General features: G+C 37.2%; 1 protein-coding gene across 3 annotated transcripts in view; it reads left to right on the top strand.

Annotated features, from left to right (window-relative positions):
• Window positions 1–19,812, top strand: part of Usp47 (ubiquitin specific peptidase 47) — a 96,379-nt gene that overhangs the window by 31,463 nt on the left and 45,104 nt on the right. For 2 of the 3 annotated variants that reach the window (XM_050125895.1, XM_050125896.1), the window contains 7 exons: window positions 1,504–1,707; window positions 3,649–3,762; window positions 5,599–5,737; window positions 11,656–11,752; window positions 14,267–14,412; window positions 15,606–15,685; window positions 17,900–18,049. In XM_050125895.1, coding sequence (XP_049981852.1) covers window positions 1,504–1,707; window positions 3,649–3,762; window positions 5,599–5,737; window positions 11,656–11,752; window positions 14,267–14,412; window positions 15,606–15,685; window positions 17,900–18,049 — 930 coding nt within the window. The remainder of the gene's footprint in view (window positions 1–1,503; window positions 1,708–3,648; window positions 3,763–5,598; window positions 5,738–11,655; window positions 11,753–14,266; window positions 14,413–15,605; window positions 15,686–17,899; window positions 18,050–19,812) is intronic. The other variant, XM_050125897.1, reaches the window with a different exon arrangement.

Genomic DNA, 19,812 nt, shown 5'->3' with positions numbered 1-19,812 from the left:
ATTTTTAAGATGTTATTGTTAGTAATTAGATGTTTTATTTTTCTGAAATGTAGTGCTAACCCATCTGTTTTAAATGTTACACTTTCAGAGCAGTGTATTTCTATTTCAAACTAATAGGATTAACCTTAATTTACACGATCCCTTACAAGTCCAAATTGATATTGCAGAAACAGATTTTAGTGATTTTACTTTACCTCACCTGACAGGAACCTTGTGACTGTCCCGTTGTATTAGTTGATGATACTGATTCTTATTTAAAGTGGATAATATGGGCATAACAAAAGATTACAATTGATCCTGTTAAAGACAAAGAAGGTGTTCTTGGAAATGGGACTAAAACTTAATGGTAGAGTATTGGCTAGCATGCAAGAGACTCTAAATTCAGTTCCCAGTACCTCAAAGTGGGGAGAGGAGACAAGAAGGAGAGAGGAGGAGACAAGGTATTTGGGTAGAGCACTATGTGTGAAGATTGTGTTTCTGAATATCCTTTCTTGGGGATGATCAGAGGTCTACCAGGAAAAGCAAGTGAGTCATAACCAGAGCTAGTATTAGAAATACTGTTTTGGATTGAAGGAAATTGAAAGACACAACTTCTGAGGAAACTGTTGCCATAATTTTGATACAAGATACTCTGGTCATAGGAGAGGAACAGAGCAACAAGGGGTACCTAAAAGTAGACTAGATAAGGTTTGGTGCAAGTGGCAGATAAAGAGAGAGCTGAAACTGGAAGACTCTTAGCTTGGCTTTTGTTTCAGAAGCTTGGTAAGTGTAGGTGGCTCTTGTTGGGGTGGAATTAGATAAAGAAGAGAAAGGAATTTATTCCACTCAAGCATCCAGTGTGTTCAGATGCAGTTGATGAAATGGAAGGAAAATCAGTATTTTCAAGAGTTTGGGAGAGGGGTGTAGGACATATTTTTGGTTTGGTTTGGTTTTGAAAAAGATATTCAAAAAAATTTTAATTACTGATGGAAGGAGAATTTATAATAGAAGGAAGGCTAAGTTACAGTCCGATTTCCAGATTGATAGTTGAAAAGATTTGGTAATAACTCATGTTTTAAAGATCAAACTCGGTAATAAAAAATTATATGTATGTTTTGCCTGCGTATATGTCTATGCACCACCTATGTTCCCAGGAAGGGCAGAAGAGAGCACTGGTGTCTCCGGGAGCTGAGTTACAAGTGTCTGTGAACTGTTGAACAAACTCTTGTCTTGTAGAAGAGCAGTAAGCTCTACATTTGTAACTTTTAACTTAAAGTTTTCATGGCTTCTTGGTTCTGTTACTTTATAACCTTAAAGGGTAAAAACAAGAATAACTACTTTTACAAAGTAAACATGGTGCTTATATTTGACATGATCAATTAGGGCATGTTTTTTACAGAGTAAAACAGTTCAGAGGATATACTGTTGTATGGGTTCTTTACAGTGATCATAAAATATTATTAATTATAGATGTGTTTTCCTTTAAGAATAATAATTGAAAATAACATTTTTAAAAAATTTCAGATAGAAAATGCTGCTGAAGAACCAAGAGTCTTATGTATAATACAAGATACTACTAATTCAAAGACAGTGAATGAACGGATCACTTTAAATTTACCAGCATCTACCCCAGTCAGAAAACTCTTTGAAGATGTGGCCAACAAAGTAGGCTACATAAATGGAACCTTTGATTTGGCGTGGGGAAATGGAGTCAATACTACTGATACGGTAAACCCTCAGACCTAATGCATCTGCTGAAGCTGCACAGAATAATGTCATAGTTATGATTACTGTGGTCGTTAGTGTTAATAAATGAAAGCCTGGACATTACAATGCCATTTATAGAGTTATCAAAAATGTAGTCGCTGAGTACGACACAGCGACTGGTCTCTCTTGTGGAGTCAACAGTTGTCCTGAAGTTTGCATAATATCATCAGGTCATCAGTTTTGTATTCATAAAAAGTTGACTATCATGCATATCAACAAAAGAAATTTTTCTGTATTTACTGAGATACTCATTTTAATAGTAAATTTATTAATAAGAGTACTTTTTATTTTGTGTATCTATGTGTATCTCTGGGCATCTTTTTCTATGTACACATGTAGTATGTTACAATGTAAAACTCTTGATTTTAACTCTCAAGCTTAAAAGTGTTTCTAATGTGTGCAGTCTCAGATGTGAACTTTTTTTTATGTCTCAGACTCTGTCCTATTAACTGCTCACTTCCTTTGTGATGTTTCTACTTCTTTATTTGTTGCATTGCCTCATTTCTTTTATATTGTAGCATCTCTTCAAAGACTGAGCAATTCTTGTTTTGCTCATCTTTATATTCAAGAAGCTCTACAGAGTCTGATTAAATTTGCAGTTATTCAGTTTCCATTTTCTTATGGAAGGGATGGAGCCTCCTGATGTCAGCCCCGTCTGACTGTGGGGTTGAGAGGCGACAGCATAACCCTGCATGGCTCTGGTCTGCTCTGGTGACCATAGTGCCATACTTTGCTTGGACAGGGAGAGTTCCATTGCCCACTGCTTAGTCTGAAGAGGGAAAGGAGAGGCCAGTCTGAAAGAATGCCCTGTGCCATTTGTTCACCTCGTTCCCTGGCCTCAGCTCTTGATCTTTGCTTAGTGTTCTACCACCCTTACGTGTCTCCTTCTACAGTAGTCTCCTGTAGGCACTTTGAATTCTACACTTTAAGCTCTGAGTTTCTTCTAAGTTTGTTTTTCCATAAATCATAACTATTTTCTATTTTTTAATTCCGCTGAATTTCTGCTATGTTCATGATACTCTTTTTTTCTGTGTTGTTGCCAGGTTTTTCTTTAAAAATTTTTGTTGGCATTTCATGGAGTTTGGAGGATTATTTAGTAGACACATGATTAGGTCACCATCTGATCCAATCCTATATTTATTTTTATTGCAGTAATAAATGAGTTACGTGCAGATGATTGAAGAAGTGTTAATTTCTGCCTTTCAACCCCATAACTTCTTGAGTCCTGACAGTAAAGTGGAAATAGATAGCATTTCCTAGTTCAATATTCTTCTTAAAGGGTTGTTAGTATACACACACACACACACACACACTTATGTTGTACAATTATTTTGTCATTTAGGACAAGAGTTTGAGACAGGGTCTCACTCTGTAGCCCCAGTAGGATTTTGAACTTGACTGTGAGCCTCCTGTTTCAGCCTCCCAAGTGCTGGGATTGTGGGTGTGAGCTCCCATGCCTGTTTTGGTTTGGATATTCAGAACATTGCTTATCTTGGAATTCTTATATTCGTATATCAAACATTTTGTAGTTTTAGTTATATGAAATTTTAAAAAAGTTTTTAATGAAAATATTACATTACATACATTCTAGAAAAAGCCAGTGTATATTGACAAGCTGTATTGAATTTGATGAGCATTATACATAACATCAGTCTCTTAGTCTTTTCTTTGTTCGGGGTTTTCGGTATGGGGGAATGTGAGCCTCTGGGATGTCCACAACATATGTACTCTTAATTGGGTTTAGCAATTCAGTTTGTGATAGATGAGTTCATTAAAAACATGACTGAAAAGAAATTCAGACAAGTTATTACTGAAAAATACTATTTTCATGAAAATGTTTGTATATTTTGTGTTTTATTATCAAATAATTTTTCTTATAGTCTAACATTTTTGTGCCCATAGACACCACTGGATCACACCAGTGACAAGTCTCTTCTTGATGCTAATTTTGAACCGGGAAAGAAGAACTTTCTGCATTTGACAGATAAAGACGGTGAACAGCCCCAGATGTTGTTGGTAAGCTATTTAGAAAGACTTAAATGTCCATAATTTTGTACACTGGGAATGTAGTTTTCCAGAGGAAGAAGAGATGTACAATTGTGTGATACATGATTCCTTTTCCTTTGTGTTGATTTGCTCTAGTTATATGTGAGGGTGCATCAGGGATCCAGAGTACTATTATGTTTAGTCTGTTGCCACTCTGGGGCTACTCCTGTACAAGGCTAGGAGAGGCCCGGGTTAGAACACCATAAAGGCCTGTATTGCTTTGCTTCAGTATAAAACTCATCAGCTCTTTTGTTATTTAGTAGAAGACCACTTCCATTCCCTAACACACCTCCAGCCCCATCTTTTTTGGGTTGATTAATATGTCAGTTAGATACTTCCATTTATTTAGTATTCACCTCAGTTCAGACTTGTTTGAACGGGCATTCCTATCCAATCTAGTAGCCTTAAAGATTAGCTCACTGACTCCCAGTTGGGAGAACTTCTTCCCAGAGTTTTGACTTTTGAAGAGGTATACATATATGTTACAGACACTGTACATTTAACAAAAAAAAAAAAAATCATGCCGGGCGATGGTGGCGTACGGGAGGCAGAGGCAGGCGGATCTCTGTGAGTTCGAGACCAGCCTGGTCTACAGAGCTAGTTCCAGGACAGGCTCCAAAGCTACAGAGAAATCCTGTCTCGAAAAACCAAAACCAAAACAAACAAACAAAAAAAAAAACAAACATGGTGGGGGCTGAAGAGATGGCTCAGAGGTTAAGATCACTGCCTGCTCTTCTAAAGGACCCAGGTTCGATTCCTACCTAGCATCCACATGGCAGCTCATAACCATGACTCCAGTCCCAGGGGATCTATACCCTTTTCTGGTCTTTTCAGGCACTGCATGCATGTGGTGCCCAGACATATATGCAGGTCTACTCATACACATAAACATAAAAAATAAAATCATTAAAAAAAAAAACCCACTATGGTTAGTAAATCTTGTTTGATGTTTACAAATTTCAGAGGTTGTAGGTTTAAAAAATTAAAGAACCTGGTCTGATTTACCTAGCTGTTTTACAGACTGAATAGACTAATGCTCAGAGAATATGAACTTTTTCAGAGCCTTCTTTTCACTAAAATTTGCTCAGAACATCAAATATGCTGGCCTTCTGTTAGAAATCTGTTGTGAATAAAGAGGTCCCTTTGAGCAGGAGATGGTAATAAACGGTGTGTCTGTGCCGAGACAGCACATGAATGTGCCACTAGCACCCTGAAGTTCATTGTTAATTTTGTGGCATCACAGGGTTTTGATTGGCCTTGGATGACTCTGAAATAATAATTAGCTGTATTGTAGAGCTCTGGATTCATAGTTTTAGAGTTGTGGTTTCAGTTGCTTAAGTCACTGTTCTTCCTCAGTCTTAATTGCTTATGCTGGTTTTGTGCCCTTTAATCCTTTTCAACATTTTACACATTGACAGGAAATTTCTCAGTAGAGACTGTAAGGAGCTCTCCATCTAAGCGAGCAATTCTTGAATGTTCCTCACCTGCTGGACTTTACTTACGACATAAAAATGAATGAATATTTAGGTGCTCACTCAGGACTTTGTAGTGGTGACATCTCATTTCCTCATGTAAATAAAACATTTGAAAGGAGATTTCAAAAGAAACGTTTGAAAAATTTACAAAATTATTTGAAAAGAAGGGGTCAGGAACATTGCTCGGTACTCTGAGTGAGACATCTTTCAGAGCCGTCTGCAGGAAACCCCGGGCACACACTCCTTGGGTGTCTGGTAGGATCAATCACAGCATAATTTAACTTTTTCTCACTGTTGCTAGTCAGTAAATACTGGTTATGCTGTGTTTCAGGAGGACTCCAGTAATGTGGATGACAGCATGCATGACAGGTTTATAGGTCCACTTCCAAGAGAAGGTTCTGTGGCCTCTACCAGTGATTATGTCAGCCAGAGCTACTCCTATTCATCAATTCTGAACAAGTCAGAAACTGGTAAGACTTATTTATTCCATAAAGTCATAATCTCAGCAAGTTCAGGCCTAGTAGAATTTCTTCATTTCATCAATATGAAACTAGAGCAAGATGACGGGCCAGCAGCTGCATAGTCAGTACTGCCAGGCTGTGTGTTGTTTCTTCCCCTGTCCCCTTACTGTATTTACTGTATTGTTACTACTTTTATTTTTCCACAAACTAAAAGATACTGGATATTGTCAAACCGTTGCTAATCACAAATAATATGATAGTATAATTGAGTGATCCCAAAAATTTTACCAGGGAACTCCTAACAGTTGATAAAACCTTCAGCGAAGTGACTGGATACATGATTAACTCAAAAAAAAAAAAAAAATCAGTAGCCCTCCTATATGTAAATGACAAATGGTCTAAGGAAGAAACCAAGGAGGAAACAACACCTCACAGTAGCCACAAATAACATAAGCTATCATGGGGTAACACTAACCAAGCTAGTGAAAGACATGTATGACAATAACTTCGAGTCTTTAAAGACATTTGATTAAACTATCAGAAGTTGGGAAGATCTGTCATGCTCATAGATTGGTAGGATTAACATAGTATAAATATTAATCTTACCCAAAGCAATCAACAGATTCAGTGCAATCCACATCAAAATTTCAACACAGTTATTTACACACCTTAAAGGAATAATACTCAACTTCAAATGGAAAAAAAAACAAAAAACCCAAGAAGGCTAAGTACAATAAAAGAACTTCCAAGGATCTCTAAGTTTGAGGCCGGCCTGGTATACAGAGCTAGTTCCAGGACAGCTAGGGATGTTACACCCAGAAACCCCGATGGCATTGACAGAGGGAGGGAGAGAACTTTCAGGAATATCACCATCCCTGATTTCAAGCTCTAATACAAAGCTATAGTAGTAAAAACCATATTAATATAAAGCCATACAGGCTTATTAATGGAATTGAATCAAAGACCCAGATATAAATCCACACACCTATGTAAACTTGATTTTTGTGTTTTTAAAATTGTTTTTATTGAGCTATATATTTTTCTCCACTCCCATCCCTTCCTACCCTCTGCCCTTCTACCCTCTCTCATGATCCCCAAGTTCCCAGTTTACTCAGGAGACTTTGTCTTTTTCTACTTTCCATGTAGGTTAGATCCATGTATGTCTCTCTTAGAGTTTTCTTTGTTGTCTAGGTTCTCTGGCATTGTGTTCTGTGGCATTGTGTTTTTCTTTGCTTTATGTCTAAAAGCCACTTATGAGTGAATACATATTATCTTTGTCTCACTCAATATGATGTTTTCTAGATCCATCCAGTTGTCCACAAATTTCAAACTGTCATTATATTTTGCTGCTGTGTAGTAATCCATTGTGTAAATGTACCACATCTTCTGTATCCATTCTTTGGTCGAGGGGCATTTAGGTTGTTTCCAGGTTCTGGCTATGACAAACAATGCTGCTATGAACTTAGTTGAGCATATGTTCTTTTGGTATGATTGAGCATCCTTTGGATATATACCCAAAAGTAATATTGCTGGGTCTTGAGGTAGGTTGTTTCCTAATTTTCTGAGAAATTGCCATACTGATTTCCAAAGCGGCACAAGTTTGCACTCCAACCAGCAATGGAGGAGTGTTCCCTTTACCCCACATCCTCTCCAGCATAAGTTTCCTCCTGGTGGATTTTTTTTCTGTGACTAATTTGAAATGTTTTTCTTTGTCTCTTTTGATTGATTTTAGTTTGAAGTCTATTTTGTTAGATATTAGGATAGCTACACAAGCTTGTTTCTTAGGTCTATTTGATTGGAAAAATTCTTCCCAACCCTTTACTCTGAGGCAATGTCTGTTTTGAGGTTGAGAAGCTTTTCTTGTATGCAGCAGAAGGATGGATTCTATTTTCTTATCCAGTCTGTTATCTTATATCTTTTTATAGGTGAGTTGAGTCCATTTATACTAAGGGATATAAATAGTGATTGCTAGTTCCTGTTATTTCAGTTTTTGTTGGTGGTGGTGTTATTGTGTACGTTTTTCCCTTCTTTGGGATTTGCTGCTGTGAGATCATCTATTGTCTGTGTTTTTGTAGATGTAGCCAACTTTCTTGGTTTGAAGTTTTCCTTCTAGTACTTTGTGTAGGGCTGGGTTTGTGGCTAGGTATTGTTTAAATCTGGTTCTGTCATGGAATATCTTGTTTGTTTGTTTTTTTGTTTGTTTGTTTGTTTTTCCCATCTGTGATGATTGAAAGTTTTGCTGGGTGCAATAGTCTGGGCTGGCATCTGTGGTCTTTTAATGTCCACTTGACTAGGACCTTCTTGCCTTCATTATTTCCATTGAGAGGTCAGGTGTAACTCTGATAGGTCTGCCTTTATATGTTACTTGTCCTTTTTCCTTTACAGCTCTTAATATTCTTTATTCTGTATGTTTAGTGTTTTAATTATTATATGGTGAGAAGATTTTTTTTGTCCAGTCTATTTGGTATTCTGTAAGATTCTTGTATCTTTATCTGCATATCTTTCTTTTGGTTGGGAAAGTTTTCTTCTATGATTTTGTTGAATATATTTTCTGTGCTTTTGAATTGAACAACTTCTTCTATCCCTATTAATCTTGGGTTTGGTCTCTTCATGGTGTCCCGTATTTCTAAATATTTTGTGTTAAGCTTTTGTTAGATTTAATGGGGTTTTTTACCAATTAATTTATTTCCTATATTCTATCTTCAGCGCTTGAATTTCTCTCTTCCATCTCTTGTGTTCTACTATTTATGCTTGTATTTGTGGTTTGTGATCGTTTTTCTTTATTTTCTGTTTCCAGAAGTCTCTCAGTTTATGTTTTCTTTATTATGTCTATGTTAGTTTTCAAGTCCTGAATCATTTCTTTCATCTGTTTGATAGCATTTTCTCGATTTTCTTTAAGTGATTTGTTGAAATTTTTTTCCAGTTTTTTATTTATCTTTTCCTCCATTTCTTTAAGGGAGTTTTTCATTTCCTCTTTAGCGGCCTCAAACATTCTCCTAAAGTTATTTTTTAGGTCATTTTCTTCTGCTTCATCTGTATTGGGGCATTCAAGTCTTGGTGTTGTACAGCCACTAGTTTTTATTGGTATCTTTTGCTCTTTTTGGTGTTGAGTGTGTTCTTACCTTTTCTACCCACCTTTTCCTGTGATTGGTGTAGTTGGGGCTGTGTCTTTGGTGATTAATCTCACAGATGCCAGTGGAGCCAAGGCTCAGATGGTTGCTCCTTGTGGTGTAGTCAGGGCATGGTTCTAGTCACCCGGGAGTGATAGGTCACTTGACGGGCATTCTCGGAGGTTACTTGACTCTCTTGTAGGTTGCTCTGGAATCCCAGTTGTCCTTTGAGCCTGCTCACAAGGAGGTCGCTTTCTTGGACCTGATCCCACTGAGGTCACTGGCTCAGGCCTGGTCCCAAGGAGGCTGCTGGCTAGGGCCTACTCCACTGGAGGTTGCTGGCTTGTTCCTGTTTTTGCAGATGTCCCTGGCTTTGGCCTGCAGATGTCCTTGGCTTGGGCCTGCTCCTCAGGAGATTCCTCGCTTGGGTCTAATTCACAGAGGTCTCTGGCTCAAACCTGCTCCCCCCGGCAGTTGCTCCTTCATACTTCACACCTGATTTTTGATAGAGAAGCCAGAAATATACAGTGGAAAAAAGAAAACAACTTCAACAAACGGTGCTGGTCTAAGTGGATGTTGGCATGTAGAAGAACGCAAAGAGATCTATATATGTCACCCTGCATAAAAACTCAAGTTCAAGTAGATCAAAGATTTGAACATAAAACAGATACACTGAACCCTCTAGAAAAGAAAACAGGGACTAACCTTTGAACTCATTGGAACAGGAGACAACTTCCTGAATTAAACAGAACACCGATAGCACAGGCACTAAAATCAGCTAGAATTACGAGAACATCATGAAACTGAAAAGCTTCTGTAAGGCAAAGGACACCATCAATAGGACAAAATAACAGCCTACAGAATGGGAAAATGATTTTCACCAACTCCACATCTGACAGAGGGCTAATAACCAAAATATATGAAGAACTCAAGAAAGTAGACATAACAAACCAAGTAATCTAATTTTTAAAAATTGGGATATAGATCTAAACAGAGAACTATCAAATGGCCAAGAAACACTTCAAGAAATGTTCAACATCTTTAGCTTTCAGGGAAATGCAAATCAAAACGACCCCTGAGATTCCATCTTATACCTGTCAGAATTGCTTAGATCAAACACACAAGTGATAGCTCATACTAGAGAGGATATGGAGCACGGGGAACACTCCTCCATTGCTGGTGGGAGTGCAACTTGTACAACCACTTTGGAAATCAATATGACAGTTTCTCAGAAAATTAGGAATTGATTGATATACCTCAGGACGCAGCTATACCACTCCTTGGCGTATACCCAAGGACACTCCATTCTACCGTGAGAATACTTGCTCAATTATGTTCATGGCAGCTTTAGCCAGAAACTGAAACAACCTAGATGTCACTCAACTGAAGAATGAAAGCTGGTTCAAAGGTGTAGTCCTTTATCATCATGGCAAGAGCTAAGGTGGCATGCAGGCAGACATGGTGCTGGAGAAGGAGTAAGAGTTTTACATCTTGATCCACAAGCAGCAGAAGATGCTATCCCACACTGGGAGTAGTTGAGCATAGGAGACCTCAAAACCCACCCCTCACAGTGACACACTTCCTAATAGTGCCATTTCCTATGAGCCAAGCATTCAAACACATGAGTTTGTGGGGTTCCTACCTATTCAGAGTACCACATTCCATTCCCTGGCCCATAGGATTGTAGCCATAACATACAAAATGTATTTAGTCCAGCTTCTATCACAATCTTAACAAAGTTTAAAATCCAAAGTTCAAAGTCTCTTCTGAGGTTCACATACTCTCTTAACTGTAATCCCTTATAAAATCAAAATTTAAAAAAAATCATACATTTCCAACATATTAGTGACACCGTATGTACATTACTGTTCCAAAATGGAGGAACGGGAGGATAGTGAAGAAATAACTAGATCAAAGCAAGGCTGAAAAACAGATGGGCAAACTCCAAACTCTGTCAACCAACTGTGTTCAACTGATACCCACACCTGACACTGCCTGGGGGACCAGGACCCAGAGCTTGATAGGCCAGAGACCTAGAATAGAACCAAACACGACTAGGAGAAAAGTCAATGAAATGACTCCTAATGATATTCTGCTATACCCCTTTACCCAAGCCTAGCACAGTTGTTAGCAGAGAGGCTTCATTCAGCAACTAATAGTAATAGTTGCTGAGACCCATAGCCAAACATTAGGCACAGTTTTGGGAATTCTGCAGAAGAAGGGAAGAAGGATTGTAGGGGCCAGAGCAGTCAAGGACACCACAGGATTAACTAAGACTCATAGGGGCTTACAGAAACTGAAGCAACAATCAAGGAACCTGTATAGGTCTGATCTGTGTCCTGTACATATATGTAATGGTTGTGTAGCTTGTTATTCTTGTGGGAGTCCTAACAGACCAGGGGTACCTCTTGCTCTTTTGCCTGCTTGTGGGACCCTTTTCCTCCTACTGGGTTGCTTGCCCAGCACTGGTATGAGGGTGTTTAACTTTGTGTGATTTGTTATGCCATGTTTGCTTGATCCCTGGGAGGCCTTCTCTTTTCTGAAGAGGGAAACTGGGGAGGAGTAGATCTGGGGAAGAGAAGAAGGGAGGGACTAGGAGCAGAGGAGGGAGGGGAAACTGGTTGTGATATAATACATGAAAGAATAATAGATTTTTTAAAATGTTTTAATTCACTCAAAAAACAAAAAACAGTAATTTCCAACTAAGCACTGTTGCCCTCTGCTGTGCATTGTTTTCTTTTTCTTTCTCTTTTTTTTCTTTTGGTAGTGTTTTTGCTTAAGTGCTGATTTGTCTGTATTTGTGTTTTCTCTTTAAAGGTTATGTGGGATTAGTAAACCAGGCGATGACATGCTATCTAAATAGCCTTTTGCAAACACTTTTTATGACTCCTGAATTTAGGAATGCATTATATAAGTGAGTATTTGGGAAAATGTTCTAATAATAAAAGTATAGTTTTTAAATAATGAAATTGAATTTTCCTTCTTAGACTTACTTGTAACATTTGGGGTATTTCTTACTTTATAAGCTGACTTCTTGAATAGTATATATGAACAAAAAACTTTTGAAAGACTGACATGGGAGCCATGGAGAGGGAGAATCAGAAATGACTGGATAGGAAAGAATCAAATTAATGAATGTCCCCATTCATAGTTTTACTGCTTTTATAGGAAAAGCCATGTCTGATTTTGAGAGAATCCAGACATGTAACCTGTACATTCATTTTCTTCCCCCACCCCTTTCAATTTAAGAAGTCAGTGTTATTTTTTAAACTGCTTTCTAGCTAAAATACAGCATAGCTTGTTTGTTTAATAAATATGTATGCATGTTTCTGAGACTACATCAGATACTTTATGGAAGCATTTACCATGTCCAATAAACTCCAAACTCAGCCATTATTTTTATGTATATTTTATATTAATTTTTATAATATAGTTCATGTGCTTTTGCTTAGTCTACTTAAAGAATGTGTTAGTTTTTTAGTGGTTTTTATGAAACAGGATCTTACTATGTTGCTCTGGCTGTGCTGGAACTCACTATGTAGACCAGGATGGCTTCAAACTCACAGAATCCACCTGAGTCTGCCTCCCAAGTGCTGGAATTAAAGGTGTGTGCCAACCTGCCCAACAATTTAGATTCTTAAAGTATGAGTAAACTGATTGTTTTTTCTTTCTCCTGTTGCTTTTGAGTGGCACCTTTGAAACAATATAAGTAGGTATTTAAATTCCTTATAAAGTTGTAATATTATTGGTTGTATTGCTAACTCATGGTCTCTCCCCACACTCATTTGTAATCTTGTTCTCCAAATTTGCTTGTGGAATCAGAAATGTTTTCATTTTTATTATTTGTTGCCTGGTAATAATTATATTTTAGGCTCTTGGGCAGACAGAGAAGGAGTAAAACTAAGATTTTTTTTTAAGTAATTTGCAGATCTGTCTATAATAACCATCTGTTATATAATTTAAGTAATAGTCAAGCCTCCTTTTGAAACTCATTGAGAGCAATGAAGTAATCTTCACATTGATAGTTTCAGACAGGACACCATCAATAGTGTTCTGAACGTTTGGAGCTTGGCATTTTGTTCTATTACATACAGCATCCCTTAAGAGCTTGTGAGTGTGTTAACTAACTCTGGTTACCCAGTCTTTTCTCTGCCATGTGATCCTAAGTTTTTCATATGGGGAATTCACTTGCTGAGGCAGTCCTTATAGCTAAGATTAGATGATCACTTATAAATATGTGAGAATAAAAATCTACTGGGATTATTTATTTTTTATTTAAAAGCTATTTACTCAATAGCTTTTAAAATGTTTTATGGCTGAATATTTGAAACATTTAGAAATGAGGAAATAGTATCATGAGTCATCTGCTCTCATTACTCATCTGTGAATGGCACTAATTGGTAATCTAGGCTTTCTATATCAGCAGTTTCAACCTGTGGGTTGTGACCCCTTTGGGTGCCAAATGACCCTTTTCACAGGGGTTGAATATCCGAAATCCTGCATATCCGATATTTATGATTCATAACAGTAGCAAAATTACATTTATGTAATAGGAACAAAAGTAATTTTATGATTGGGGGTCACCACACATGAAGAACTAACTGTATTAAAGGGTTGCTGCATTAGGAAGGCTGAGAACTGATGGTCTGTGTGTAAACTTCCACCCCAGTGACTTGGTAGGCATAGCTCCATTTCATTTGTGATATAATGGCTCAGTGTTAGAGTTCCTGTGATGGTCACTTAACGTTTGTTTGTTTGTTTGTTTGTTTGTTTGTTTGTTTGTTTTTGTATTTGTTTCTCGAGACAGGGTTTCTCTATAGCTTTGAAGCCTGTCCTGGAACTCACTCTGTAGACCAGGCTGTCCTCAAACTCACAGAGATCCACCTGCCTCTGCCTCCTAAGTGCTGGGATTAAAGGCGTGCACCACCACTGCCAGGCAAACACATAACTTTTTAAACCATTTGTTTAATCAGATCCAGTCAAGACTCATAGTTGATCTTAATGATCAATATGTTTCTTAATTGATATAATCTGTTTTAGATCCATGTGTTCTCCTTTGTAATTCCCTGAACATGTATATATTGAAAGCTGGTGTTATTTGTCTTAAGTTTTTTTCCAGTTTGGGTTTTAATGTTTTGTTCTTGAATACTCTGCATTTTTTGTGAATTACTTCTTAGGACAAAGTTTGGTCAGATTCAGATTTGACCCTTACACGTAAGTAAGCTTTGCCTTTCATTCTCCAGACTAGAGCCACCTGCTTTTTGTTTTGTTTGTAAATTAGAGAAAAACTGATTTATTTAATAGTTTTAGTTAATATCCAAACTTTGTGTATTACCTAGAATTAAGATTTTATGTGATGATTTTGGTATTAATTTTGTTTTAAAGCATGGAATCATTTTATATAGTTAATATGATCTCATCCTCCTAGGTGGGAATTTGAAGAATCTGAAGAAGATCCCGTGACAAGCATCCCGTACCAATTACAAAGGCTTTTTGTTTTGTTACAAACCAGCAAAAAGAGAGCGATTGAGACCACAGATGTTACAAGGAGCTTTGGATGGGATAGCAGTGAGGGTAATAACTCTCTTAATGATAACAACTTCTAGTGTTCAGAGACTTCTGGACCAGAGCATCACATATCTACAACACATCAACAATTTAATGATCTTTACTTGAAACATACTGGTTTTTGCTTGAATGTTAAAGTAATTTATTTTTAGTTATTAAGCTCTGAAAGATAAATTTTAACCAGTTAAGATTTTTGTACAGTTAAGTTTAGTATGTTCTAATTTTTTGTTTGTTTGGTTGGTTGGTTTTGAGACAAGGTTACTCTGTGCAGCAACCCTGGCTGTCCTTGAATTCTCTTTGTAGACCAGGCTAGCCTTGAAGTCACCGAGATCTGCCTGCCTTTGCCTCCCAGATGCTGAGATTAATGGTGTGTGCCACTTCCTGGTTTGGTATTTTCTTTTTCTTTTTTTCTTTTCTTCTGAGATAGGATTTTGCTGTAGCTTTGGAGCCTATCCTAGAACTCACTCACTCTGTAGACCAGGCTAGCCTTGAGCTTACAGAGATCCGCCTGCCTCTACCTCCTGAGTGCTGGCATTAAAGGTGTGCGCCACCACCACTCTGTATTTTCTATTTTTAATGAGCTTAAAATAAAAAATGGTACAGAATTTTTTCCTTAGATTTTTTTTTCTGACTTTTTTTTCAACATGATAAAGATACTGCAAAAAATATTAAAAAGGGGCAGGTTTTTTACTTTGTTACTTTAAAAATATTTCTTTTATTTTTTGATATTATAATATAATTTCATCATTTCTCTCTTCTCTTTTCTCCCTCTCAGCCCTCTCTTGTACCTCTCCTTGCTCTCTTTAAGAATTTTTGACCTCTTTTCTCATTAATTGATGTTACAAACGTGTTGTAGTTATATCCATTAGGACTGGACTCCATAGTTCTGCATTTTGATTGGTTGTGGTTTTCTGTCTGATGCAGAGAGAAGTGTCCTTAATGTGGGGTGTCTAACATATTTCTTTACAATGAAAACTAACAAGTATTCCAGTACCAGAAAGCTACTTACACAACGCTGGTTTGATTATTTGTCTCATTTGTCTGTCTTGTCATGGCTGTAATATGTCTTCCTATATTCTTAAGAAGCTTTCAGTTGTTTAAAGTAGACCTGTATATGTTCCTTTTTATGTTGAAATAGTAGTGCAATGTTTCGTTACATTGTTTGATACTATTTTTAATTAAATTTTGTATTAAAATAGCTTGGCAGCAGCATGATGTACAAGAACTATGCCGCGTTATGTTTGATGCTTTGGAACAGAAATGGAAGCAAACAGAACAGGTAATTTCTCTCTCTCAAGCTGAGGGGACTATGTTAAGAAGTCAGTTGATATCTTAAAATGACTTTTATTCTGTTGGGATTTTTTAAGACCTGGGCATCAGTCTACTACAAATGGAATTGAAATTACTAGACTCCCATCTGCTGTTGATTGTGTCCTAAGCATCTTCTTTAAATTACCCCAAACCTCAGCTTCCTCATTTTCCTAATAGGGTTTCTATTGCTAAGGTGAAACACCATGACCGAAAGCATTGTTTTGCCTTAAATTTCCACATGATAGTCCATCACTGAAGGAAGTCAGGACAAGAACTGAAACAGGGTAGGTACCTGGAGGCAAGAGCTGATACAGAGGCCATGGAGGGGTGCTACTTACTGGCTTGCTCAGCCTGCTTTATTATAAAACCCAGGACCACCAGACCAAGGGTGGTACCACCCACAATGATTAGGTCCTCCCACGTCAATCATTAATTAAGAAAATTCCCTACTTCTTATGGAGGCATTTTCTCAATTGCATCACTCTCCTCTCTGGTTACTCACTTGTGTCAAGTTGACATAAAACTAGCCAGCACATTCATCAGAATTGGTCTGTATGTGCAAGAAGGTCTTTTTCCACTCAACACATCTGCTGTTTAGGGGGCTAATTTTGAGTATTGTTTTCCTTTTTTTTAAATAGATACCGCATATAAAGTGTTTTCATCAAGCTTTGTCTTCATTTGCCCAGTCAAGTGAAATCATGTACTTTGACATTTAGGGTCCTTATTTGTATGGCTTAACTCACCGAGTGATTTGGCTCTATAGGATCAGTGTTGATGAGAGTATATAGACTGGGTATAATAGAGTATCCCAGGGATGAAAGAGTAAGAGCTCCTAAGGACCTGACCTCTGATTGGAATGATGCGGTTGCTTGGAAGAGAATCTTTTAAACGGAGTGGGAATCCTTTTGTACATTATGAAATCAGGTTTAAGGGGTCTATACCTCAGCTTTCAAAAGGTGAATAGAAGAATATAAGAGAATTTATAAATAGGAATAACAACTGTTTTGTAACTATGTTTAGTTACATAAATTATTTCTTTGAGTGGGGAAATACCAATTTTTTAGGACACTGGTTTTGAACTATTTTGAAAAGTCTTACAGGTGCAGATATAAGAACATCTGCCTGAATGGGGCAGGAAAATGAAGATGAGTCCATCAAGTCAATTGTATTAGAGTAGGCATTAGTGGATCCAGTCTGAAGGTGTGTATATCCACCTTGCACATTTTAGCAGATGTGAATTTATGAGGAAGAAAACTGTTAGTATGTTTTTTCTTAAACTTGTTTTTATTTGAGAGATGATGAAAATCATTTAAACACCCGTGACTTCTGCATAATTCTATGGGAATTGAGTGATTTTTTTATAGGTGGTATTAGGGGCTGTTTCTTCTTCATAGGTCAGAAGTTACCCTTCCTCCTTGTTCAGATCTCTCTCTCTCTCTCTCTGTGAGTCAGGACTTCATTAAGATCAGCTGGGACATTCTTACTGACTTCCTAAAAGTTAGTACAAGAATTTTGAGGCAAGACATTCATATAAAGGGTCATTACTTAGGGAATTATCTGCGTTACTCTGAGTCAGAAGAGTCCCAGTTGGATATTTGGTGAGAGAGAAGCATTCTTTTAGATGATGATATTTTGAGGAATTAATTTTAAGATATTGTTCAAATTCATATCTTAAATTTTTGTATTGTTTTGTTTATTATTAATATTTAATTTTTTATTTGCCCAAATTAGTGGAATTTTATAAATAAGAATATACTGTGAGACTGGTGATGTTTGTATAAAATAGTCAAGGCGTAACAGCTCTTTAGCTTTGTAACCACGCACCTGAAATGTGGCTTAGGACACATTCTGTCTAAGGAAAAGAACATAGAGTGTGTTGATAATTGACGTCATCACCATCTGTTTTACTACTTGAGAGTTCTATTGGTTTGGGTTATTGAAATAGTTAATTGTATACATTCTGTTTTAAATTAATGTTAATCTAATTTTATTTCTTATCAGGTGAGTTTTTTTTTCAAGTGTCACTTTTGTCCCTTCAAATTTTAGATATATCTTAATTGGCTTTCTGAAACTTTAATACTAAAAATCAGTATCATCTTGTGTCTTTTCAAAAAAGCATTGATTACATTAGGTATTAACTTAAAGTGGCTTATATTTTTTAAAATATAAATGTTATTTTTAGGCTGATCTTATAAATGAGCTGTATCAAGGCAAGCTGAAAGACTACGTGAGGTGTCTGGAATGCGGTTATGAGGGCTGGAGAATTGACACATATCTTGATATTCCACTGGTCATCCGACCTTATGGGTCCAGCCAAGCATTTGCTAGTGTGGTATGTACCTTCCACTGATTGTGTGGTATTTTTAGAGTACACAATAGGAAAGCAGTGTGACCTCTTGTCTGGTGATAGCATCCTAAGATATACCTTCATGGGTTGTTGGTCATTCCTGTACTTTGCATAGCAAAATCTAGAAGAGTTTTGACCCTTCAGTGAATCCTGATGCTACATGTAGAAAAGGAAGTATGAACAGAAGAAATGTAGGTGTCTTCTATATGTGATTGAATTATTTTGCCTTTATTATTTTTTCACCCTTATTTTTTTTAACCTCTGTTTTATAAATGATATTTTAGCGTCTTTGGGGTGGGGCATAGAAAAGTCATTTGCTCTATACATTTTTCTAAATTTGGAAAATAATCTCTAGGACTTACGATAGAGGCTGGTTTACTTTTTGTTTTTAAGAATCAGGCCTATTCTGAGTACTTAATTGCAAAGTACATTGATATGAGACTATAATCTCAGCACTCACCAGACTGAGGCAAGATGATCATAAGTGTGTATGTATGGCTAGTCAGCCTGGACACATGGAAAACTGTCCATGACCCTCTGTGTCCCTTGAAATAGCACAAGCATTGTATAACTTGAAAGTCAGAAAGATAATGTCCTATTTTCATATGCTAAGTGTCTAATTGGGAGCTTGTCTAAAGTTTTCCCATCTGTCTCTTCTTGGCATCCATATTTTAATCACTGTATTGTCTTACTCATTTTTATTAAGATAGATATGTGTGTTTATTTGCTTAGACAAAAGAAACTCAGGGGAAAGAGTTGTTGCTGCTCAAAATTAGTGATCAAAAACATTTATTCAACATGTTTATATGCTAGGGGAGCCTGTAGAGATAACTAGAACATCTTTAGTTATTAGTAAGTTAGATTTTGTGACTAGCTCACATGTAGACCAGGCTGGCTTTGAACTCACTGTATAACCAGAGATGACCCAGATTTTAATTTTTGAAGTTGTCTTTTAGTAAACCTGAATCTTAGTGATTTGGCTAAGCAACAGTCTTAGCCCAGAGTCATCCTGTCTCTCCTTCAGAGATGGGATACAAGTATGTGCCACTACAGACAGCACTTACCTGGGTACTGGAGACCCAGATCAGGCTCTCCTGCTTACCCAGCAAGCACTGTGCTGACAAAGCTGTCACTCCATCCCAAAACAGCTTTAAAACACAGAATTTTGTAATTTTATTGCTCAAGGCTATTAGCAAAAGCTGGTGTTTTTAAAACTGTCTCATGTTTATCTTCTCAAAGAGCACCACTAATAATATGGTTTCATCTTGGATCCTTATAGGTTAATGGAGCCTTTTCAGTTATTTTTCTAAGATTTATCTTATTAGTATTTATGTGTCTCCAGCCATGTGTGCAGGTGCCCAAGGGAAGCTAGAATAATTGGATGCCCCAAAGCTGCAGTTGAAGACTGTGGCCTGCCCATCATGGGTGCTGGGAACTGAACTTGGGTCCTCTGCAACAGCAATAAGTGCTCTTTACCTCTGTGCCATCTCTTCGGCCCCAAGTCCTTTAGCTTTTCTGTTGCACTAGGAGATAATGAATAAGAAGTTTTGAAGTCAATCAGTGGGAATCAAAACAACTATCCAAGTTAAAGACCCTTTTCTGGATAGTGTAGGATCAGTCTCCTTTACTACACTGTGTTAATAGTCTGCTTCCTGGTGATGTTGAAAATACTTGTTCAGTTTTAGTTGTATCAGTGCTAACTGCCATTCTAGGTGTATTGAGTTGTCCTTGACCTGTGTTTCATCCTT

The sequence above is a fragment of the Alexandromys fortis genome, unplaced genomic scaffold (assembly GCF_014885135.2).
Source record: "Alexandromys fortis isolate MF-2015 unplaced genomic scaffold, M_Fortis_MF-2015_v1.1 scaffold_250, whole genome shotgun sequence".
NCBI classification, from domain to species: domain Eukaryota; kingdom Metazoa; phylum Chordata; class Mammalia; order Rodentia; family Cricetidae; genus Alexandromys; species Alexandromys fortis.
Note: the sequence above shows the minus strand (reverse complement) of the source record. Positions and strands in the feature narration are given on the sequence as shown.